Source organism: Bubalus bubalis, chromosome 3 (assembly GCF_019923935.1).
Source record: "Bubalus bubalis isolate 160015118507 breed Murrah chromosome 3, NDDB_SH_1, whole genome shotgun sequence".
Lineage (NCBI taxonomy): Eukaryota > Metazoa > Chordata > Mammalia > Artiodactyla > Bovidae > Bubalus > Bubalus bubalis.
Window position 1 is genome coordinate 167,516,774 of NC_059159.1, and position 25,845 is coordinate 167,542,618.

General features: G+C 46.2%; 1 protein-coding gene across 10 annotated transcripts in view; it reads right to left on the reverse strand.

Annotated features, from left to right (window-relative positions):
- ASTN2 (astrotactin 2) overlaps positions 1–25,845 on the reverse strand; it is a 1,030,196-nt gene that overhangs the window by 96,966 nt on the left and 907,385 nt on the right. The window contains exon 20 of one of the 10 annotated variants that reach the window (XM_045165176.1): positions 11,445–14,798. The exons of the other annotated variants lie outside the window; for them this stretch is intronic. Coding sequence (XP_045021111.1) covers positions 14,758–14,798 — 41 coding nt within the window. The 3' untranslated portion in view covers positions 11,445–14,757. Of the gene's footprint in view, positions 1–11,444; positions 14,799–25,845 lie in introns of those variants that run through there. 10 annotated transcript variants of the gene reach the window in all.

Here is a 25,845-nt window from a genome sequence, read left to right on the forward strand (position 1 = left end):
ACAGTCAGGGCTCACAGACCTTCTACTTTGGACACCAAAGGTCACACTTTGGATTAGGCACTGGGGGGCCAGGCCTCTAGACCACAGGAGCAAACATGAGAGCAATTTTCCAGGAGCAAAATCAGCGGGAAACGTGGCAAAGAAGATGAAGCCGAGAGACATTTTTGTGGCTGTGGTCTCAAGGACATAAAAAGTCATGAAGCATAAAAAGGCCTCGGAGGGATTCCCCCATCTTTCTTCCCAGCTGCAGAAACATTCTCCGAGGCCTGTTTTGGAATCTGAGCCAGAAGACCCTTGGTGGGAATGCCAGTGGCCTGCTCTTGCTTCTGGCCTAACTACCTGCTCCCTGGATGCCTGAGCCCGCATGGACAGGCCCTGCTCCCCTACCCCCTCGGGGACCGCTCCTTCCAGCTTCCCAGAGATGTTCTTGGATTGCCCCAGCAACTTCTGGCCCAGAGCTGTGCCAAGCTCCCACATGTGCCAACTTGCAGTCAGGGATGCCAGACCTGGCACGGGGGGGGCCGCCTGCCTGGGGCCATAGGATATCCTCAAGGAACCAGAGGGTTTGAAGGGGCCTGGGGTTTCAGCCCCTAGCTCTGGCCAGATGCCAGGGAGGTTCTGTGACTTTCAGGCGTGTTTCGGCAGAAGCGCCCTAAAGATTTATACAGAAAGTATTTCTCCCACAGTTAGGGAATAAACTGTGGGTTCCAGTATCCACATACACCCCACCACTCTATACTGACAGTCTCATATGGGATAGGCTAATGACTTCTCATTACTTTAAATCATGTTTCAAACGTTTCAAAGCAGTACAGTCCACCTTTCCAGAACTTTACATGTACATTCTATATGAAGACAGATGAGAGAGAAGTCAAGGGATGCAACGAGTACCTCCCCTCCCATCAGCTATTCCAGCACACAGCCTGCTGTCCCCTGAGGTCTAGCCATGGATCCCTTAAGCTTGGAGAAACACATTTGAAAATCATGGCTGAAGGATTTATATATATTTTTTTTAAAAAGCTGAAATCTTTCTTAAATTCTAATTTCAAAATCACCAATTTTTAGCAGCGAAAAAAACGTTACGGAGATTCACATATTGTCAGTGTCAGAATGCATTCAACAAGCATTTTCTGAATAGAGTGCAGGCCAGGCACTGTGATAGGTAGTGGGGATGAAGAGATAAATACGACACGATTCTAACACCAGAGAGACCTTACTGCTGAGCGGCCTTAGGAGAGCCACTTGCCTCTCTGCGTTCCTATTGTTTTAGGTCCTTGTGAAGAGAGAAATATATCACTAATGTGAGGGGTGATGGTTACTGTCATCTGGAGTCTCTTCATTTCCCATTAAAGAGAAAATGAGCTGCAGAGTAGGATATAAGACTTCAGGACCAGACTCAATTCCTGGTGTCTTGGCTTCCACCTGAGGTTCAGCCCTGGCTGTAGAACACAGGAAAAGTCATTGAGGAGACACGGATGAGAATGACTTGAGAACAGCAGATATAGCAGTGATGTCTGAGTCTTCCAACCCCAAAGTGAAGGGCTGAAGATACTGAATCTTAGATGATGCTGTGAAAGGATCCCATGCGTAAGGCGCCCAGGCCCTAGCAGAGATGCTGCTGTCAAATCAAAGGCATCAGTTTGATAGACACTGAGTTTCCACTACAAAATAACACTCCCTGCTCCTTTCCGAATGTTTGCCAGTAGTTTCATATTTGAACTTCCTCCTAAGGATTTGGATGTGTAGGAGAGGCACTGTGCCCATTTCAGAGATGGAGAAACTGAGCCTCAGAGATGTGAGCTGACTTGCCCAAGGTCAGACAACTGGTAAGTAGCAGAGCCTGAGTGTCTCAATAAGTCAGGAATCTCAAGCCCCTCTTCTAGGTGAGTAACAGATTAAGTTAGAGACAGACCTGGAACTGAACTTTGGCCTGGGAAAGTAAAGAAGAAGTAATTTTACGAAGGTACATATATGCAATGGAATATCACTCAGTCATAAAAAGGAACTATTTTGGATCAGTTGAACTGATGTGGATGAACCTAGAGCCTGCTATACAGAGAGAAGTCAATCAGAAAGAGAAAAACAAGTATCGTACATTAACACATACATATAGAGTCTAGAAAAATGGTACAGATGAACCTATCTGCAGGGCAGGAATGGAGATGCAGACGTAGAGACTGGACTTGTGGACACAGTGGGAATGGAGAGGGCACAAACTGAGAGAGCGGCGTTGACATATATACACTACCAGGTGTGAAACAGATAGCTAGCGGGAAGCTACTATATAACACACGGGGCCCAGCCTGGCGCTCTGTGATGACCTAGAGGGTAGGATAGGAGAGGGTATGAGGGAGGTCAAGGCAGTGGGGGTGGGGGGAGGTAAATGTATACTTACGGCTGATTTCACATTGTGGTAAGGCAGAAACAGACATGACATTGTAAACCAATTACCCTCCAATTAAAAAGAAAAAAAAAGAAGGAGAGAAGGGAGTTGACATCTATTGAACATATACCATGATATCCAAGCAAAGCACAGCTATTGCCTTATGGAGCTTTACTGTAGAATGGGGAAGACAGGCATGTCAAGAGGTACAGAGTATATAGTTTGATGAGTACTGATGCTGAAGCTCCAATACTTTGGCCACCTGATGCAAAGAACTAACTCATTGGAAAAGACCCTGGTGCTGGAAAAGATTAAAGGCAGGAGGAGAAAGGGATGACAGAGGATGAGACGGCTGGAGGCATCACCGACTCGATGGACATGAGTCTGGGTAAACTCCGGGAGTTGATGATGGACAGGGAAGCCTGGCGTGCTACAGTCCATAGGGTTGCAAAGAGTCGGACATGGCTGAGCGACTGAACTGAACTGATACCAGAGATACCCACAAAAGCTTGCATGATAGCCACTGGGGTGATGGATGTGCTTTATTCCCAACTGTCTCATGAGAAAACTGGGCTCAGGGATGCTAAGGACCAGCCCCCAGACCACGAAGCCAGTGCACGGAAGGAGCCAGAGTTGCACTCCAGTCACCCTGCGTACAAAGCCCTTGCTCTTTTGGACCTCACCCAGCTGCCCTGAGCTTCGATGAAGTGCATCTGCAGGCATGCTGGAGGGAGGCGGTGGGAATAAAATTATTTCATTTATGTTTTATTTATGTGGTGCCATGATATTTATCTAGAGGCTTTCATCTGAGATGTGAAGTGTTTTATAAACAGGTTCTTATTATTGCCTCTCTCCCTTTGCACTCCTCCACCTGAGTCCTTGGGAACCACAGAGCTGCCAGGAATGGCCAAGGTCACAAGTATGGACAGGTGGATGTGTGACGGTGGTTCCCCGCATGCAGACACAGCTGTGTTTGGTGATAACAGCGATCCTCTCTTAGTAGATCTGTTGTTTGCTAACCTCGTTCTCATCCACCTTTCATGTGATCCTCATGTCGGTCATGTGAAATAGGTAGAGCAAGCATCCATTTACAAAGGAGGCAACTGAGGCCCAGAGTTGGCCTCAATTCATTTGCTTAAAGGCACAGGACCTGTGATAGAGCAGTGAGGACTCAAACTCAGTTCTGCTGAATCACACGTCCGCGGTGTCATGGAGCAGCTCTGGGCCACGGACTTAGGAGTCAGGCAGGCCTGAGACTGCGCTGTGCAACTATCTTCAAGGCTGCATGGCCTGGAACGGTGACTTCCTCTCTCTGAATTCTGCTTCTTCATCTGTGAGGTGAGCAAACCAATCAGTCCTACCCCAGCATGCTGTGCAGAGTCCCCATGAGAATTATATTGAAAGTAGAAGGAACGTCTCAAAATGCCTGGCACGCAGGAAATTCTCAATAAACAGCAGCTACAGTGAGGAGCCCAACCGAGGTCTCCATCCACTATCAATGCTATCTGCAGGGAAGAACTGGAGCATGCATTACCCTTCAGAGGGTCTGCTTCGAGGCAGGTCAAGGTGTGGGGTTTACCTGTAACTGCCACCCAAGCGGAGGCATCGATCTGTGTGGGGGGCGGGGGGCAGGGGCGTTCTCAGGCAGCCAGTTGGCAGCTGGGGGAGGCACGCACTCCCCCACTCACCCCCACAGGTGGCCCTGCCCACCTGTCGGCAGTCCTCCCCATCTGGCAGCCTTGCTTTGCCCGGGAGAAGAGCAGCAAAGCTGTGTCCCCGGGTGCTCCCCTCCCAGTTCCCCCACTGGGGGACCCAAGCCAAAGAAAACCAACGCGCCGTGTTTGTTTTCGAAGCCGGAGCCAGCCGCGATTCCCGTAAGGCACGCCTGGCTTAATGGGGCTGTGTCTGGGCCTTGCCTGGAAGCCAGGCTCTGGCGGAGTCAGAGGCGAGTCTCCTGCCTGGCCCCACTGCAGGCGGTGGCATTTGCTTGAGGTGACTCAAAGTCCGGACCGGGGAGGGGGAGATGGCAAGACGCTTGGCCCTGATTCTCTCCGAGCTGATTCACCGTGTGACCCTGGACATCGTGTCCTTTACCCCACGCTGGCCTCAGTTTCTCCAAAGGGCAGCTTCTTCTCAATCAGTTAACTGTCCCTAATGGGGAGCTTTTTTTAAAAGATGAGCCCCACCCCGTAAATTTACATTAAATCCGTCTGCTCTGGGGTCTGGGCAACAGTAAGTGTTGAGAGCTCAATAGGTGATTCCAGGAGGCGGCCAGGTGCAGACCCATGGCCCTAAATGAATTCTTAGAGCCCTGTCATTTAAGGAATCTATGAAAGAGGTGAAGATGCAGAAGCAGAGGGTTCTAGAAGGAGGACCCTTAAAGGCTCTTTGTCTTTAAAACCCATCTAATCAAACTGCCTCACTGGACAGATGAGCAAAGTGAGGCCCAGAGGAAAGGGATGAGTCCACAGCCTCCCACTGAGTGACCGGTAAGCCTAGTCTAAGCCTGGGTCTCCTGACTCACATTGCAAGTAACAAAATACGGAAAATAAAAGGTTTCGAAGAAGAGGAGAGGCGGGAGCCGGAGAAAAAGGGAAAAAGTAAGTGGAGGAGGGAAAATTTAAAAAGGAAGAAGAAGAAGAGAAGGAAGTGAAAGGCAAGAACGGGAGCAAGGGAAGAGAAGCGGGGATGAAGAAAGAAGAACAGGGGCATGAGCCACTTGGCTGGCTCCCAGCGATGCAGGGCCGTCCTGAGCCACGCTTGGCTGTACAGCGCGTATTCAGCAAAACGCAACCCAGCCGAGAGCAAGAGCTCTGTCCCCGCTGGGGCCCCGGGCTGGAGCCTGCATGGGGGCGGTCTGACTCACAGCTGCTGCCTCCTCACTCCCAGCCTCTTGCTCAACCCAGGCAGAGGCTGGAATGGATGCTCTTTTGCAAGGTGATCCCAGCAGAGAGGGCCCTGGAACCTTTGGGAAAGGACTCGAGCTACAGGCAGGGAATGGACGGGGCAGGAGACCCTGGGCTTCTGCTCTGCTGAACAGTGAGCAGCTGACAGAGGCCTCCAGCACCGCAGCTGATGCTCACCTCCACTGCAGTTGCCCTTCCTCACGGACACCCTCCCTAGCGTGGCACTCAACATCTGGTTCTGTAACGCCTCCTTACTCGCCAGTCCCCACAGTGCTTTTTTACACTATCTGTAAAATCACTAACTTCCCCCACTCCTTTGCTTATGATATGTTCACTTTCCAGCCAACTGATTCCATAAGTAGGATCCTTCAAAATCCTACTTATTACTTTTTAATGAAATGTCACTTTTAAAAATTATGTCTATGAGAATAGTCTTTCTTTCTCTTTAAACTGAAGCATATTCGGTTTACAATACTAGGTTAGTTTTCAGTGTAGAGCAAAGTGATTCAGTTACATACGGATTTTTTCAGATTATTTCCATTATAGGTTGTTACAAGATACTGAATGTTGTTCCCCGTCTCATGCAGTAAATCGTTATTGCTTACCTATTTTATGTATGGTAACCCACTCCAATCTTCTTGCCTGGAGAATCCCAGGGACAGGGGAGTCTGGTGGGCTGCCGTCTATGGGGTCGCACAGAGTCGGACATGACTGAAGTGGCTTAGCAGCAGCAGCAGTATGTATCTGTTAATCCCAAGCTCCTAATTCATCCCTTTGCCCTTTGGCAACCATAGGTTTGCTCTCTGTCTGTGAGTCAGTTTCTGCTTCGTATGTAGATTCATTTGTATTATATTTCAGATTCCACATATAAGTGATACCCTGTAATGTTTGTCTTTCTCTGTCTGACTCACTTCATTGAGTATGGTATTTTCTAGGTCCATCTCTGTTGCTGCGAATGACAGTATTTTTCATTCTCTTTTACGTCTGAGTAATATTCCACTGTGCGTGAATGTGTATGTGTACACACGTCTTAAACCAGTCGTCCGTTGCTGGACACTTGGGTTGTCTCTGTGTCCTGGCTATCGTCAATAGTTCTGCTACGGACACTGGGATGCATGGCTCTTTTTTAATTAGAGCTTTCCTCTTTTCTGAATTTTCACCCAGGAATGGGACTTCTGGATCATAAGGAAGCTCTATGAAGTACATCTGTTTTAATTCCACTCTGACCAAGCAGCCCTCCAAGATGAACAGTGAAAAGTGTTAGCTGCTCAGTCATGTGTGACTCTTTGCAACACCCATGGACTGTAGCCCACCAGGCTCCTCTGTCCATGGAATTTTCTAGGCAAGAATACTGGAGTGGGTTGCCATTCCCTTCTCCAGGGATCTTCCCCAAACCAGGGATCAAACCCAGGTCTCCTGCATTGCAAGCAGATTCTTTACCATCCGAACCACCAGGGAAGCTCTCCCAGATACCCATGGTCAAAATCATTCCTTTCATGTCCTATAAATCTTGTTTCTCATCCATAACACTTAATACTCTGGATTTTCTATCAGACCGCAGAACTGAAAGATCTGATTTACACCAGTGTAACATCTCTGAGCATAAGCTGTGAATTCTGACAAATCTAGGTTTCAATCTAGGTACCTACATTGCTATACTTGTGCTTTGGGGCTTGCCTATAAGACAAGGCTATCTATTCTTACCTCCTTGGCTGGATGTGGGCATCACCATCAGAAGTCTGGGTGAGGAGGAGATTAGGGGAGGGGGGCAGAAAGCAAGAGCGAAGCCTGAAAGGCTGCAGCTATAAAGATGACATTAGGTTCTTTAACGGATATGGAAACAGGCTGGCGGATCTGAACACACTGTACATTCAAGACCTTACTCCCCACTCATAATAGTCCTGTGAGATAGGCAGGAATTCCCGTCCCTAAAAACGGAGAAACACCCCTGCCCGATGTAGGGAAGCTTGGGACAAGGCCAAGGCTAGATTGGAACTCAGGCCCTCCTGACCCCTAAGATGCCTTGCTTGCTCCTGTTCCAGCAGTTCTGCTGTCTGCCAGGAAGAGAAGCAGGCTTGGCCCCCGGAGTCAGGAGATGTCAGCCTCTGGGCGCACAGGGACCTAACCTCGGGTCTAAAGGAAGCGGAACACACTCAGCCTGCGCCGCCTTTCACAAGAAGCCAGGATGTGGTGCGGAGAGAGGAGGAGGGGCATTTCACGGGCCTGCAGAACCCTTTGGGAGAACATTCATTTGGTTTCATCATCCCATGGAGAGTCTCCATCATGGTGACTCGCAAACATTAGGAGACATGGGATCACTTGGGGAGCGTGTAAAAAATAAAGATTCCCAGAAATTCTGATTCAGTAGCTTTGGGGTCAACACAGTAATTTGCATTATTAACATGTTCTCCCTGGTGATTCTCTTATAAATGGACCACACATTGCAAAATAGTTTAGCCCTCCCTTGATCTAAATCCTCTCTCTCTCTCCTCCCAGCCTGGCCTGCTCCCACATCAGAATTCATCTTTGACCCACTGACTAGGTCAGTGTGAACACCCCTTCCTGCTGCCATTACCCACCGCTTCCTCCTGTCTGGTTTCATCTGGGCCCTAGACTGGGGAAGGCATATCTGAGGAGGCAACTGAGCCTCTCCACCTCTGTGAGGTCAGCCCCTGCCCAGGAATGTCAGCTCCCTGTAGCCTCCCTTCCTGACTTTTTTGGGACTTAATTCTCTTTCTCCAGAATTGCTTCTTTTCCTGTATTCCTTTCCACTGGGAAACTGGCGGCAGCATCTATATAGTCACTAGTCCTGACTCAACTCTTAAGAGTCTATGTCCACTCTGTCCATTCAGTCTTCTCCTCCAGCAAAACACACACACACACCCCCCCCCACCACTACCACTGCTACGACCAACTCCACTGCACTATGGATTCTATGTCTCAGCATCCCTCCCACCCTCCCCACTACCATCATTCCAACTTAGTCCCCACTTCCCCCTGGACCACTGCAGTTCAATGAGGCTGAAAAGTAGGTTAGGAGGGATAAGAAATCGAGCTGGGGAGTAAGGAAGCAGGACCTTGCCATCTCAGATTCTTAGGGAATAGAGCTGTGGAGAACTAAGAGCAAAGAAAAGCAAGATGATGTCTAACCAAGTTCGCAGTTCTAGCCATAAAGATACGGCTAGCACATTTTGAAACAGCCTGCCGTATGTGTGAATGTGTGTGCATACATGTTTGTGCACACATGGATATGCGCGGGTGTTCATGTATAGAGACATATACATACATATACACACATGCACACACATGTACATATGCCCTTGATTGTAATAAATTTCAGAGAAACAGAAGTGTCCATGAAGAATTTTGGCCCTTGTTCCAGTAGTTTCCAGAGGCCAAAGTTGGCCCACTGGACTCTCGTAAGGCCAAAGAGTAAGATTCTTCCCTCATGGGACGTGTGAAGGTGTGGGTAAATTACAAAAGCACGTTCTAATTCAACTTCCTCCCCATGCCTGAATTAATCTATCATCCAAAATAGGCATATTGGGACTTCCCTGATGGCCCAGTGGCTAAGACTTTGCACCCCTCACTGTAGGGGCCCTGGGTTCAATACCTGGTCAGGGATTGCATGCATCTCACATGCTGCAACTAAGACCCAAATAAATAAATATTTTAAAAGTAATGATAAAACAGGCATATTGCTAGGTAAATAATGTGTTTCACTTGTTTTCATTTATTTTCTTTGAGGTGTTGTGTGTGTATGCATGCATGCATGGGGGTAGGTGTTTGTTTAACTGATAGCGAGTTTATAAAATGGGTGCTTCAAACTCTTATTTAAACAGGGAATCACTTATGCCTAATCAAATCTCAGGGGAAAACCCAACAGGTAAAGGTAAGGAGCTCTGCTGGTAGCACAAAGTGAATGGGTACAAACTCCTGTCTTTAATTTCCCTCCCATGGTGGCTCCTGGGATGTCTCAAGATAAACCTAAGTTTCTGATAACATAGTTTGAGAAACTGTTGATTTTGTCCAGACTCCTTATCCTGAGAACCAGAGAGGAGACCATGCAGTGGGCCACAGCAGAACTGGTATATGAACCTTTTCATACCAGCATCCCACCAGCCAAAGGACTCGATCTCATATGCTCGTGTGAAAAGCCCAACCCAGGGGTTAAAGGACAGATGAAGACCCAAAGGCTGGTACCCTGAAACTTGGCATCACCTGGAGCCAGGTTTGGACTCCAGTGTTCTTGCCTGGAGAATCCCATGGACAGAGGAGTCTGACAGGCTACAGTCCATAGGGTCACAAAGAGCCAGACACAACTGAAGTGACTTAGCATGCATGTACTCTGGTCCGAGCCGCCATGGGCAGAACGCAGAAATGACCTCTGTAGGATAGTCAAGAACTTTTGGTGGGATTTTACAGCTTCCTTTGGAGATCTATGAGTGTATTTGTGTCATGAAGAGAATGGGGCAGATTCTGGTGAGGAGGGGGTGGTAAGCTGCAAAGAACAAACCCAGTACAGAGGAGAGGGCCGGGTGAGACAGAAGGCTTCCCCTGGCTGAAAGTCTCAAGAGGTGTCTCAGTTCAGTTCAGTTCAGTCGCTCAGTCGTGTCCGACTCTTTGCGACCCCATGAATCACAGCACGCCAGGCCTCTCTGTCCATCACCAACTCCCAGAGTTCACTCAGACTCACGTCCATTGAGTCAGTGATGCCATCCAGCCATCTCATCCTCTGTCGTCCCCTTCTCCTCCTGCCCCCAATCCCTCCCAGCATCAGAGTCTTTTCCAATGAGTCAACTCTTCACATGAGGTGGCCAAAGTACTGGAGTTTCAGCTTTAGCAGCATTCCTTCCAAAGAAATCCCAGGGCTGATCTCCTTCAGAATGGACTGGTTGGATCTCCTTGCAGTCCAAGGGACTCTCAAGAGTCTTCTCCAACACCACAGTTCAAAAGCATCAATTCTTTGGTGCTCAGCTTTCTTCACAGTCCAACTCTCACATTCATAAATGACCACTGGAAAAACCATAGCCTTGACTAGACAGACCTTTGTCGGCAAAGTAATGTCTCTGCTTTTGAATATGCTATCTAGGTTGGTCATAACTTTTCTTCCAAGGAGTAAGCGTCTTTTAATTTCATGGCTGCAGTCACCATCTGCAGTGATTTTGGAAAATCACAAAAAAATAAAGTCTGACACTGTTTCCACTGTTTCCCCATCTATTTCAAACAGATCCCCTCTTTGCTTTTTTTTTTTTTTAAGTACCTTCCTTTTCACTTTTTTTTTTTTTTAATGGTCTGCTGGTTTCAGGAAGATTATGTGAATCTTCAGATGTGTCTTATATGAGGCCAGAGTGTCTACCTTTGACTCTAAAACAAGTATGATCACTAACCAGTCTCACTTCACTTCGTTTTTGTTCCCAAATTAAAAATAAATAAAATGATGCAACTTGAGATGTTTATAGCATTCACCTCCAAGGAACCCTAGATGAGGGGCTGAAATCCAAACAGCACCAAGCCAGGCTTCACTGCTTATTTTTCTTCACTTTGCTCTTCTGGATCTCAACTCTCCGCATCTGTTGTATCACCCTTATGGCTGGCAGATGTCGCCTGGGCAGCAACTCAGTGTAAGGGCACAGAGTTTGGTCCTGAGATGGAACGGAAAGTGTGTTTGGGAAAAACTGCCTGCTCTCAGAATGCTGACAAACACACAGCTCTGACATGCAGCAGAAAGGGTGCCGGGTTTGGAACCAGAAAGACTCGAGCCCAAGCCAAATTTCTATCTGCCCAGGTGGGCATGACTCAGACAAAACGCTTCAGCTGAGTCTCTGCTCTCTCATGAGGCTGTGATAAGAGCTCTTACCTAGGCAGCCCTGGTGCCTTGTGCATCTTCAACACAAGTCACAGCTTTTCTCACCTCTCTTACAACATCTGGGCAAGTCAAACGTGGGGTCTACCAGTCTGCTGACTCGACCTTGAACAAAACTTGAAGTTCAGAAAATTACAGTGGAAGAACAGGACAGCAGCCTTCAGAGAGTCTTCTACCAGCTATAAGTAAATATATCTGAGGATGCAAGTTACTCAACGAGTATTGAATGATTAAACTACTAATTAACAGTCAAAGTTCAGCACACTTGTGGACGATTTATTTTCCAGTTTATATAATTTAGCACTAATTACCTTATCACTATAGTAGTCACTTAATTTACTCAGTAAAGCAGAAAGAATGTGAAAAAAAAAATCAGTATCTTTCTTAATAATTCCATAGACACAGAGTGCTGTGATGGAAAAAAAATAGTAATAATATAACCTTTTTCTTGACAAAGTCTTTTCCCAAGGGATCCCACTCCTGAAGAGTGAATTGTTCCCTTCAAAGAGGCAATTTGGCATTTATTTGGGAAGCAAGGGAGAACACACTCTGGAACGCAGAGTACTTGGTCTAGTTTAGTCCCACCATTGGCACAGATTTATTGTGTGACAGCGAGCCAGTCCCCTCTCTGGTTAAAAAAACATTCTATTGGGTTACAAGGTGTTTACCAAAGTGTGGGACACATCAGAATTAAATCATTTAGTAATAACAAAAGAACTTTCTAATCTTCTTTCAGCCCTTCCAATTCAGTCATGGAGAATGGCTTGCTTTGGTGAGAATGGCTTGCTTTGGTGCCAAAATGCTTTTGACAATTCTGTAACACCTGACAACCTTCCTTTAAAAAACAAAACAAAATAAAAAAAGGGGGGGGGTGCAGAACAAGGCTGTAATCCAGAGCCTTCCAGAAGCAACAACAGCTGTCCAGAATTCTATAAAAATTGTTTTGTTTTCATTGTATCGATTTTTAGAGTTATCTTCCATTTATGGCAAGTAATCCTGGTTTTTCCACTTACTGGTAGTGATAAAAATTTCCATTTAAAAATCATTGATTCAGCCAAAAATAAAAACAATAACAACGGGTCCATTTTAAGAAGAACGCATTAAGTTAATAATATCCCGGGTATGACAAAACTGGGAAGTGATGTTCAGACAAGGGATAGGAGAAACTGTGCTGGCTGATTTTCCAGGGTCCTTTGAGAAGGAAAACCCAGATGATGTGAGCTCTTCAAATCCTGAACCTGCCAGCCAGAACATTCTTAAGGGGATCGAATGGACTTCGGTTTTCAGGGAAACAGAGTTTTGGTTTCCCGGAAAATCCTTTCGTATAATGTGATTCCCGGATATTCCAGAGCATCTATGTTCCTCAACCAGTTGTGTGGAAGGGAGAGAAGCAGGTCGGCAGAGGCCCTGGGATGAGCCAAGCGCTCGTCCACTTTCGAAGCTCCACGAAATGGCCCACAACCACCTGGAGGCCACCACAGCAAGAGGCTGAGGCCCTGCGACTTCTCTGAGCGCCCCGGCCTGGGCCTCTCTGCATCCCGGCCAAGAAGAGAGGCCAGGCCAGAGGCACAGGCCAGCCAGCTCGTGCGCAGCTGGGAACCCTGAGCCAAAAGCAAGTCAACAGCCCCAAAACAGATTCTGGTTCCTGTACCCTCCCCCACGCCACCCCAGCCTGAAATACAGCCGAGCAGGAGGGTGAGACCAGGACAAGCCCGAACTGCAGAGAACGGGTTTGAGTGGGAAGGGGGTGGGTTCATCCCTCACCACTCAGAACACTTCGCACCCTCTTCCGCCCTGCCCTCCACCCACACCCAGGCCATCAGGGTTCATCAAGACCCCTGACTGAAGCTGACCTCAGGGAAAGCCGCTATTAAACAGTGCTCTGAAGACTCTAGTGAGGTTGGTGTGGTGGGGAGGAAGGAAGTCCTCAGCTCTGCAGAGGGAAGAGGGGAAGCAATGGATATGGATGTTTCTGTGAATTTCACGTTCCCTGAACAATACATGGGGTCAGCTAAATTAAAAAGACTAAATCCCCACCCTGGAGCTGGTAGCTGAATGATAAGAGCTGTGGGCTGTGGAATGAGGAGAGGCCTTGGGGTGGATGGAGGGCAGTATTTAGGATAACTAGTGGCTCCAGTTAGGGGCTACTAGTTCTGGGAGTACATTGATCCATCATGGGGACAAGTCATAAACTCCCAGCGCGGCAGCATCAGGCTGAGCAAAAAGGATCTACTGCATTCATCCGGCTGATCATCCGTTCAGCAATACTGCATTTAACACCCAAAAGGTGCACGGCTCAGAGCCAAGTACTGAGGGTGCGACAGAGAACAGCTGGGCACCACCCCTGCCCTCTGAGCACTCTACCTTCCTGCAGAGAAAGAGAAAATCTGAACAAATAATTGCAATAAATGTAAAGAGAGACCTTAGGTGAGTGAATGCTCGAAACCCAAGTCACTCTGCTTAGGAGTGTCTGAGACACTTGGAGAAGGGTCTTCATATTCCTGGTTTTAAATTTCCTCCTTGGTGACAAGCATGAAGGTCTAGATCCATGGGTTTTAAGTCCCAGGGTTCTTTAGAAAAGCAGAGGGTCGCTGAGCAGACTTCAGTCTAGATCCCCAAGGCACCTGCTTTTAGTTTGTTTTGTACATTGGCCCTTCTAAACTGTGCTTGAATAAAGGGTTCTGCTGATACTAAAGGAAGGGGGAGGAGAAGGGAAAGGGGACAGAGAAAAGGAAGGGAGAGCCAGAGAGAGAGAAGATGGGAAAGAAAGAGGAAGAGACAGAGAGGAGGAGAGGGAGGGGGAGGAAGAAAAATTGAGAAATCAAGAAGGAGGCTGATAAACTAGGTCACCAAGATTCCTTCCGGTTTGGCTTTCAAGGGTGGTGATGACACAGATGTTCCCAAATTTAAGCCAGCAGCTCTGAGTGATAAGAATGTATCTATGGCGTTCTATATCCATGACATTCACAGTCACATGCCGAAGTAATTTTCCACCCACTTTACCCATTTGTTTTCCTGAAAGCACCTAGGAAGTCACTGGAGTATGTGTCCACACGCGCACAAGTGCTCAGTATAGGTAAAGGGCAAGCATTACATAAACAGACAGAGGAATGTAGGTGAAGAGGGCAAATAGATGGACCACTGCGTGTGGCTAAGCGCTGTTCGATTCAGTGATGGAGTGGTGAAAAGCCCAGCGTTTTGAGCTTAAATGGCTACTGCTTTCTGGATATGTGATTTGGAGGAACTTAACTTCTTCCAGTCTCTGTCTCTTGTTCTGTGAAACGGGAAGAATGTCTAACTCTGCAGCGTTCTTAGGTGGGTTAAATATGAGAGTGCGATGCCAACACTCTGCCTGGTGAGTAGCACATGGTAGACATTCATAGGTCATATTCTCCTTCCCTGTTTGGTCCTTTCCTAAATGTCTAGGCGTGGACGGCCACCATTTTTCTGATGTGCTTTCTGATTTTTCTTTCTTGCTTTCAATTCAGACAGTGACACTGTCACTTGGAAATTGTCCTTGAAGAAACCACAGGTTGGTTCAGAAGCGAAAGGACTGCAATTTGGAGGAGCTTTGGCTGAGTCTCTTCACATCCCCACATAAATTACCTAAGTAATGTCTGGTCCTCCAGTGGAATAGTGGAAACTGTATATGAGCAAAGATGGAAAAAAAAAGATATGAATTATCTGCAATCACTGCCCTTCAAAATAACTACTGTTGGCATCTTGGTGTGTATATCCCCTACTTTTTTTCTAAGTATATATAAACAAATGTAATATTTTCTATAAGCCCCCAGGGTGAAATAGGCACTGTGATAATACAGACAAACAAAAATACAGTAACAAACCACACACACCTCTTATTTTGCTCTTTGGTTCCTTAGCAGCTCTGAATCTGTATTTGCTTCAAGTACTGTTCATGTTCCAAGAGGCTGTGACTGGATACACGCGGGCGGATTTTTGTTTTTACAGAAGTCCCATCACAGAGCTATCAGCAGAGAAGTCAAACAACCATGCCCAGCTGCTGCAATCCGCCTGCAGCCACTGCCCGGCTGTCAGTAGGAACACGTGGCGAGGCCTGAGACGGAGACCGCGTGCCTGGGCCTGGTCTGTGCTGGCTGACAGGGGACCCCTTCCTGTCTCTCGTAAGACTGCGGGAGCACAGAAGCAGCGGCCAGGGCTGCGGCCGAGGCGTGAATCCCAGTGATGTGAGCTTGTCTGAGCCCCAGTTCTCCTCTGAGGGAAAACGGAGATGAGAACCGTACCTGCTTTACAAGACTGACATGAGGGTTGAACGGATTGTGTAAGATTGCCTGGCATGTGCTAGCTGCTTAATAAGTGCACATTCGTGTTCATTTTCTCATTCATTCAGCAGATACTTATTAAGCACCTACTGTGAGCCCGCCATTCTTGTAGGCACTCAGAACAGACCAGCCAACAAAACAGAAAGGACAAAAGAAATGGTGACTTGCTGCTTTTCTGGAGCTTACACCTGGGGAACAGGGGAAGCAGTTTCAACCCCACTCTCCCAGCCTTCTGTCCCGCCAGCCAGGGCCTTCTGGGGAAGACCTGAGTCTCTGGGGCTGGAGGAGGCCTCCCCTTCTCTGCACTCAGGTACCCAGGGTGGCTCAGGGACCTTGGGGATCTCCACATTAGACCCTTATTCCAGGGGAAAGCCTCTGTCCTAACCTTACTCCAGCCCCCAGACAGAAGCAGAAGGCAGAGACCTGGGGAATCTAACCAGACCAGATGCACAGTTCAGGGAGGGGAAGGTCATCAGACACATGGCGAATCCACCTCTACCTGGCCCTATGGGACTAGTGCTGAGAACTGAGGTGAAACAAATCCAGTTTTTTTGGCTTTTTTTTCCCACAACTTATTTAGAGGCGAATTCTAATCCGGATTCACTGTGAGCTATCTACAGTCTTTTATCTTTAATTTGACTTAGTGTGCTTATGTCATTATTTATAGAGCTGCAGAAAAGAAGTTTGGCATTTCATTATGGAGCTGCTGAGTGAAAATGGCATACCCACTGCATTACCTTTCTAAAAAAAAAAGGAAAAAAAAAAAAGATTGCATGATAGCTCTAGCCCTTACTTTTAAAGAAATCTCCATACTGTTCCCCATAGTGGTTATATCTGTTTGCATTCTCACCAACCTTGCAAGAAGGTTCCCTTTTCTCCACATTCTGTCCAGCCTTTATTGTTTGTAGATTTTTTTAATGACGGCCGTTCTGACCAGTGTGAGGTGATACCTCATTTGCAAGGCAGTGACGGAGACACAGAGAGCAGACTGGCGGACCCAGCGTGGGAGGGACGAACTCAGAGAGTAGCGCGGAAACGTGTACATTATCATGCGTGTAACAGACGGCCTGTGTGATGCAGGGAGCTCAGCCCGGTGCTCTGCGGCAACCTAGAGGGGTGGGAGGGGGTTCAAGAGGCAGGGACCGTATGTATGCCCGTGGCTGACTCATGCTGATGTATGGCAGAAGCCAGCATAATATAAAGCAAATATCTTGCATTAAAAAAAAAATTTTTTTAATAAATAAATTCCAGCCCCTAAAAAAAAAAAAAAAAAAATCTGAATCCAGAAGCACACCTAGCACTAAGGATTTTGGATAAGGGATTGTGGATAAGGGATTGTTGGCCTGTAGTATTGTTTCTTCTGTTTTACAGGTAAGGAAGCTGAGCTGCAGGAAACCTATGGGACTTGTCCAAGGTTACACTCTAGTAACAGAATCCAGATTTGCACTTTGGAAGTCTGATTTAAGAATGTGTGTTCTCTATACTCTTCATACAGGCCTCTATACTACTCTGCCTTTGTTACTCCCTAGTCCTGGGTGTTCTTTGGAAGGACTGATGCTGAAGCTGAAGCTCCAATGCTTTGGCCACCTGATGCAAAGAGCTGACTCATTAGAAAAGACCCTGATGCTCGGAAAGACTGAGGGCAGGAGGAGAAGGGGACGACAGAGGATGAGATGGTTGGATGTCATCACCAATTCAATGGACATGAGTTTGGGTGGACTCCAGGAGTTGGTGATGGACAGGGAGGCCTGGCGTGCTGCGGTTCATGGGGTCGCAAAGAGTTGGACACGACTGAGTGACTGAACTGAACTAAAACTATTATTGCTTCCTGGCAATTTATCTCCCTTTATTTTTTTCATTTAATCCTCACAACAATAAAACAGATAGCTACCATTATTGTCCATATTTTGTTGGTAAAGGAGCAATTGTTTAAAGTGACATATTTAAGGTCATGGAGCTTAACAGGCAGTATGACTGGGATTTGAACCCAGGACTGTCTGGTTCTAATGCCTACTCCGAATTACTGTATTACACCTGCCACAGCCCAGCGGGGCCCCAATGTCTGCCATCACACATGACCTACAGGTGTAAAGATATTATTGACATATATGTAAGTTTAAGGTGTACAATATGATGACCTGATGCACATAAATATATTGTGAAATGATTACTACCACAAGGTTAGTTAATAGTTCCATGCACTCTCATAATGGCTTCTTTTTAAAAAACTGTACATTAATAACTTTTAAGAGCTACTCTTTTAATAACTTTTAAATATATAACTCAGCACTGTTAATTATAGTTGCCAGGCTGTATGTTAGATTCCCAGAACTTACTCAATTTATAACCGAAAATATGTACCCTTTGATTAACACTCCCCATTCCCCAACCCTTCCCCACTAGTACCTGGCAACCATCATTCTACTGTTTTCTTTGAGTTTTTAGATTCCACATGGTCAGTGAGAACATACAGTGTTTCTCATTTTCTGTTAAACTTATTTCACTGAGGATAGGGACTGAAAGTCCATCTGTGTTGTGTGAAGAGAATTTCCTTCTTTTTATAAATGAACATATGTATATATGTGTGTGTACATATGTTTTACACATATACATTATATATATGTATATATAACATATGTCTTTTGTCTACATTTTCTTTATCCATTTATCCATCGCTAGAAACTTAGGTTGTTTTGAAAGTGAAAGACGCTCTGTCATGTCCGACTCTTTGTGACCCCTTAGACTATACAGTCCATGGAATTCTCCAGGCCAGAATACTGGAGTGGGTAGCCTTTCCCTTCTCCAGGGGATCTTCCCAACCCAGGGATCAAACTCAGGTCTCCTGCATTGCAGGTGGATTCTTTACTAGCTGAGTCACCAGGGTTTTAGAGGCAACAGAATTCGAATATTCATATGTGGGCCTGGATAGAAGGTGGAGAAGGAAGATGGTGAGGACGCTTCTCAGAGAAAGTGAAAGTTATCTCAAAGAATCATGACTGGTGTTTGACAGGCAAAGGGGCAGAGAAAGGTAACCACAGGAGCAGGACACAAAGCGCACACATACCAGGATGACTGGGCACAGAGTAGACAGAAAGACCCTGATCGTTTGTGAAAATGAGGCTGAGAGAGTTTGCGGGGCGGGGAGGTCTGCAGACATCGTATACGCTGAAAACTGATGTTCTAAAAAGAATAATACAGTTCCTGCTTCACACTCAAGCTCATCTCACGAGCACAGAGTCTCCAAACATTCCCCCTCACCCCTCTCATCTTTCACTCTCTCACGCAGTGTGCACCATGCTATTTGGTCACCTTTCTCTGAATGTCTCCCCAGCCAGGCTGGAAAGCTCCTGTGATCAATAGCTATGATTTATTCATCTTCGTTTCCCCAATGTCTGGTATAAAGGCTCCGGTAGAAGTTCAAGAAATGTTTATTGATCCAAACTGAACTGAAGTAAAATAAAATAAGTGGAGGCAAAATAATTTGCATTTTTCTCATCTCTCTGCTATACCAGTTCTCACCGTTTACATCCTCAAGTGTCGCTGGATCGTCAGGTTCCAGATCAGAAAAAGCCAAACCAAGTTCCCGAGACAAAAGAGACCACCAATGAGAAAAACAGAGCAACTTTGAGAAAGACAGACATAATGAGACAGAAAAAACAAGAATCTCCTTGTCAAAATCTGGAGGGGTTCATTGGCATCCCCCACAAGCCCCAGGGAGCAAAGATAAAGATCCCATCCCTATGGCTATCAAGCTTCATCCATTACATACCGCTGCTAATTTAATTTTTACAGCATGAACTGACCTGCCAAACTTTTATTGTTGAGACTACTTGAGAAGGTAGCTATGGAGGGCTGAGACGGAAAAAGCCATGCCCTCCTCTTCCACAGGCCTGGGTCATAGGTGTTCCCTTTTCATTCCCTTGGCTTTCTCCCAATTCTCGTAATTGTGACTCCTTATATTTCATTAGGGGTTCCCTACTGGCCAGGAAAATTTAAAAGTCTGAGGTCATTTCTGCATCCTGAGCAGCCTTTCTCTCAGCAGACAAGCAGGAGGCAGAAACCCAAACCAAGGTGGCTGCCTTGGGCCATGAAGCTTGAGGGACAGACGTCAGCTGAGGTTAAACCAAACAGCATGGCAGAAGCTGGGGGACTCCCAAGCAAGGTTCAATCCAGTATCTCCTAAAGTGGGATCCTAAAGATTGTTTCTTTGGGAGGTGCAGTATAGTCAGATACATTTAGGATACATTCCCTGATAATCCCTCTCCTTGAGATTCACAATGACCTTCACCATATTCAAGTCTCTGAGAAGTCACTGAATAAAGAAACCAACTTCGATTGGATTAACCACCATTTCCCTAACTAATCCTAAGACTCTTTTTAGGTTCTTCAGCTCACTTATTAGACTGCCACGGTACTATAATGTTCTTCTGTGTAGAGTCTGGAGTTCAGGTCAAGGAAAGGTGAGCATGACCTTGACAATTTAAAGAACGCTTCTTGGAGACTGCAAGGCTTAGGCAGGACCTTCAAGGATGACCAAATGGACCTTTGTTGGCAAAGTAATGTTTCTGCTTTTTAATACGCTGTCAAGGTTGGTCATAGCTTTTCTTCCAAGGACCAAGCGTCTTTTAATTTCATGGCTACAGTCACCATCTGTAGTGATTTTGGAGTCCCCCAAAATAAAGTCTCTCATTGTTTATTTCCCCATCTATTTGCCATGAAGTGATGGGACCATGCTGAAGCTGAAACTCCAATACTTTGGCCACCTGATGCAAAGAACTGACTCATTTAAAAAGACCCTGATGCCGGGAAAGATTGAAGGCAGGAGGAGAAGGGGACGACAGAGGATGAGATGGTTGGATGGCATCACCGACTCAATGGATGTGAATTTGAGCAAACTCTGGGAGTTGGTGATGGACAGGGAGGTCTGGTGTACTGCAGTCCATGGGGTCACAAAGAGTCAGACACAGCTGAGTGACTGAACTGACTGACTAATGGGACCAGATGCCATGATCTTAGTTTTCTGAATGTTGAGCTTTAAGCCAATTTTTTCACTCTCCTCTTTTACTTTCATCAAGAGACTCTTTAGTTCTTCTCTTTATGCCATAAGGGTGGTGTCATCTGCGTATCTAAGGTTATTGATATTTCTCCTGGAAATCTTGATTCCAGCTTGTGTTTCATCCAGCCCAGCATCTCACATGATGTACTCTGCATATAAGTTAAATAAACAAGGTGACAATATACAGCCTTGATATACTCCTTTCCTGATTTGGAACCAGCCTGTTGCTCCATGTCCAGTTCTAACTGTTGCTTCTTAACCTGCATACAGATTTCTCAGAAGGTTCATCTAGTCAAAGCTATGGTTTTTCCAGTAGTCACATATGGATGTGAGAGTTGGACTATAAAGAAAGCTGAGCCCCGAGGAATTGATGCTTTTGAACTGTGGTGTTGGAGAAGACTCTTGAGAGTCCCCTGAACTGCAAGGAGATCCAACCAGTCCATCCTAAAGGAGATCAGTCCTGAATATTCATGGAAAGGACTGATGCTGAAGCTGAAACTCCAGTACTTTGGCCACTGGACGCTAAAAACTGACTCATTTGAAAAGACCCTGATGCTGGGAAAGATTGAAGGTGGGAGGAGAAGGGGACGACAGAGGATGAGGTGGTTGGATGGCACCACTGACTCGATGGACATGAGTTTGAGTAAGCTGCAGGAGTTGGGGATGGACAGGGAAGCCTGGCGTGCTGCAGTCCATGGGGTTGCAAAGAATCAGACATGACTGAGTGACTGAACTGAACTGAGCTGAAGGACAAAGAATGAGGAGGCACTTATCAGACAGAAGAGAGGGGGCAAGTCAGAAGGACTTGCCTCATGGAACTTGCATTCTGCTGTGTGAGAAAAGCTATAACCAGACCATCAGCAAGCAGTTCCTCTGACAAGATGCTCAAGGAAAAGGAGACGAGGCCTGTGGGTTAATTAAGAACTCCCCCAGCAGAGTGGCAGGGAAAAGGAATTGGAAATAGAACACGGTTCCTTTTCTACCCCTCAAATACGGCAGGTAAGATTCCACCTCAGGGCCTTTGCACATGATTTGGCCCCTGCCAGGGACACTCTTCCTCCACGTCCCTCACCTCCTTTAGGTCTTGCTCAAAGGCTGCCCTCTTCTGACCATCTTATTTAAAGTTCTGTAGACCTCCACTTCTAATAACTTTTCTGCTCATCTTTTTCTTTGGTTCCTCTTATCACCTTCTAATAAACAATATATTTTGTTTTTTAGAAAAAAAAATTTGTTTCCCTCTCCTTCTAGAGTCCTATGTGAGTGGTGCCCCTGGAGTTATGAAACATGATGGTAATCCCACCCCCAAAGTTTTGTCTGTTTCACTCACTCATGCATCCCCAGCACCTGATGCCTGGTACCCAGTGAGCACTCCACTGGCATTTGTTGAATAAATGAATTAATAAGTAAATGAAAGTGTGGGAAATTTGAAGGACAAAGAAAAGATGGAGATAATAAGCATTTATTTAGCATAAAGTCTTTGCAAAGCATACAGATCATAGAAGTAAGATTGGTGTTATGATGAGTCAACTGAAGCTCAGACAGGTAAAGGACTTACCCAGTGCCATACAGCAAGTAAGTAGAGAAGCGCAGACTCAAATCTAGGTCTGATTCAAATAGTTAAAATGACTTAGGCTTGGTTAACTTTTAATGATCTTAAGTGGCTCCTTCGGTTCTTGCTGTTCACCTTAATGCACTTTTCCCCTGAACTAAATGTGCAGCTTTCTGAAGTGTCCCGGGCTATGTGGAACTGGTTGGCTCCTAGTCATGGGACTGATGAATAATAGCATGAAAGCCCTTGGTACTGGGGATGACTCAGCAGACCAGGGCTGGGGAAAGGAGCCCACCTCTCCCCACCCCAAACACCTCATTCATTCTCTGATGTCAGGCGCCTGACTACCCCAGTGTGGGGCCAGTTAATAGCTCACCCTATAAACGAGTGTGTAACAAAGTCTACTGCAAGGCCATCATCACTCGGTCAAGTCTGGCTGATCTCTGCTGGCCACATGATTATTTCCAACTGGCCATGGTCCCCTGCCTGGGGTCACTCAGAAATTCTTCACTCCTTAGCTGGAAATCTACTGACTCACAGTGCTTGTAAGGGGATTCAAGAGCTCCTTCCTCCCTGCCTCCCCTCATTCCCCCCCCACCTTCCTTCATTAATCCATCCACCCAGTTTTTCATACAGCTATATATTCATCTATTAATTCATTTGTGAACTCATCTGTGCCTTCATTCATTTACTCATGAATTGTTATTGCATTAATCTATAAGCTATGTGATTCATGTATTCATTCATAAAGGCGTATATCAATCTATTCTTTCTCTTAGTTTAACCAGGTATTACAAAGAATAGTATGAGAATTACCTGATCTGGTAGAAAGAATGTAACCTCCTCAAATATAATTTTCCAACTAAAAGAAGTAGAGCGGAGGTGGGGGAGGAGCAGGGTGCAGAGGCAGGGCTTGATGATACCAAACCTCTAAGTCAGAATCAAAGGCCTCCTCCAATTCTATAATTCCTTGAGTTTACAAAGTGTAAGCTGCAACTCTTGCCCTACAAAAATCCATAGACTAGAAAAGGGTCTTTACTGTGATTCATATATTTTACATCCCAATCTACTACATACATGCGTCAATATGAGTTCAAAACAAAGCTTTATGAAATAATATTTACCCTGCAATATAATCCATTATATATTCATTTTAACTGTTGGACAAAATAGAGTAAGTTGATTTCATAATCTACAAACAGTTATGACATGAAGTTCAGGAACTACAGTTTAGAAAGTCAAGAGACGGACTTAGTTACAAGGATGTATAATTCAAGCTAGCTACTTGGTCACCATCATAGACTCTCATAATCCTCCAGATCCAACAGCCATCTACTCGTGTAGGTGCTATCACTTAAATGCCTCTTAATTGACTGTGCTTCTCCATATCCGTGTCCTTGCTATCTGCCTCTCATGTGGACCTCACTTCCTGTCCTGACTTCCTGTCTCCATTCTTACCCCTTCAGTCCATCCTCCAAACTGCAGTCAGTGATTCTGCTAAAAAATGCATTTGATGAAAAGTCTGTAATGCTCCTCCCTTATCCACGGTCTACACAAGTGAATAAATATATCCAATCCCTTAGCTTTGTCTGGCCTTGATTCCTTCTCCAGGGTCATTTCTAACTTCACTCTTGTATCTATGCTGAACCCATGTGGATTTGCTTGCAAATCTTTGAATCTTACGTGCTCTTCCATATCTCTGAGCCTTTGCCTTTGAAGATTTTTTTTCTGTCCAGAATCCCCATTCTACCCAACTGGTCCCCATTCAAGGATCATCATGTGTTTTTCTATGCAGGCTTTACCAACAAGCCTCCTTGCCATCCCCCTTACTTTTCACGCTGTCTTGACTGTGTCTGTTTACTTGTCAATCTCACTTGGATGGGTCCCCTAAGTTCAAGGACTATGTTTCAAACCTCTCTTTATCCTCTAGACTTGGCACAGTGCTTGGCACAGATTTATTTGCTTAGAAACTATCTTTAAAGTTGTATGACGTGATCTGGATAAGACACATCCAGTGGGGTTTGATGTGTTTATATCTGTGGGGGCCAGGAGAATGCATCTAGGAAGTTCAACAATCAGAGGCTCAGTTAACCAAGAACCCTAGTCTGAGTATTCCAAATTCCATCACTACATTAGCATCGGGGCCACACTTCTTAAAGCCTGCTCCCAAGCAGTGACTGGGCACAGCAGGTATACTGAGACACAGGACTCCTCTTTGGATGGTAAACCACCTTGAGAGCCCCCGAAAGGCCTCAACGAACATTCCTTAACTTCTCTCTCCTTCTCTCATTTGCACCACAATCTGAAGACACTCCCAGTCTTCATAGCAACTTCTCATCTCCCATACATGTGTTTCTCCTAAGAAAGACCTTGAACATTTCATCCCATCTCAGCATCTGCTTCTCAGACGCTTCAGAGGACCTATGATAACAAACTAGCCTCGATGTATATGTGAGGGAACTGAAGGTCAAAGAGGTCACATGACTTGTGAACCATTCATGAGACTGGGGTCCAGCGGTATGCTGGTAAATGTTTAACAACTGGCTCTCTGGAGAGAAAAAAAAAGTGGGAGAGGTGCTGACTTATAGCATGAGCTGATTTCCACGGTGTAAATCCTTCTACCATGGCCAGTTTATGACAGTTTTCCACCACTACCAACGTGCCATCACTGAATGTGGAGCTGGGAAGAGATGTGTGTGACTGTCCTCAGGACTCAGGTGTAAAGTGGCTCCAGCATACCTCTGTGAGGCTGCGAGCCCCAGGTTCTGTCTCTCCACTGGGCACCTTTGGACAGACTTCCCCAGTTCCGCTTCACTCCCGAGTGCTCTTCTCAGGAGAACCCTGCAGCCACCCTGTCCCTGGAAGTCTCTGTCAGGTCACCGGGCTGGAAACCTTGGGTACCTTCGGCTTCTCCATGAACCCAGGAGGTGGATCGGGGCTTTCACGTTCCTTGAAATGGAGGCTCTGCTATGGGAGTGGTCACTTGCTGTTTTCTTAGAGAGGGTCTGTGATACCAAGATGGCCTTGGGTAAACTACCTGATGTGACGTGGAAGAAGGATGGAACGAGAGAAGGCAGAAGACAAGGACACCAATAAGAGGTGGCTTAAATAAGAGACGTAGAGCCTGGGCTTATGGGGACTTTTCACAGAAGACCTCAAGGAGGGAAGAGAGGGATAAACAGAGAGGAGGAGGGAGGGAATTAAGACCATACTCCCTAGTTCCTGAGCCTTTACTGTTAACACCTGGCAAGTCTCCATGAAGCCTCTCTGATTTCACACTGCACTCTCCAATATCAAGGTGAGGATTACTGTCGCCATGCCACAGATGTAGAGACTGAGCTTCAGAGAGACTGGGCCTCTAATGACAACGTGAAAGAGGCAGCAAAGACAGCAGCTAACAGTCACTGAACCCTGTGTACAGCACGTCCCAATGACCCGATGAGGTGCTACTACCATTCCTTTCTAAAGATGTTACTAAAGTCCGAGCAAATGGTGGGGCTGAAACTATAACCCAGCACTTTGTCTCGCTGTTGTTGTTGTTGCTTAGTCACTAGGTCATGTCTGACTCTGTGACCCCATGGACTGCAGAGTGCCAGGCTTTCCTGTCCTTCATTATCTCCCGGAGTTTGCTCAAGTCATATCCGGTTGAGTCGGTGATGCTTTCTAAACATCTCATCCTCTGCCTCCCTCTTCTCCTTTTCCCTTCAATTTTTCCCAGCATCAGGGTCTTTTCCAATGAGATGACTCTTCATCTCAGGTGGCCAAAGTATTGGAGCCTCCGCAT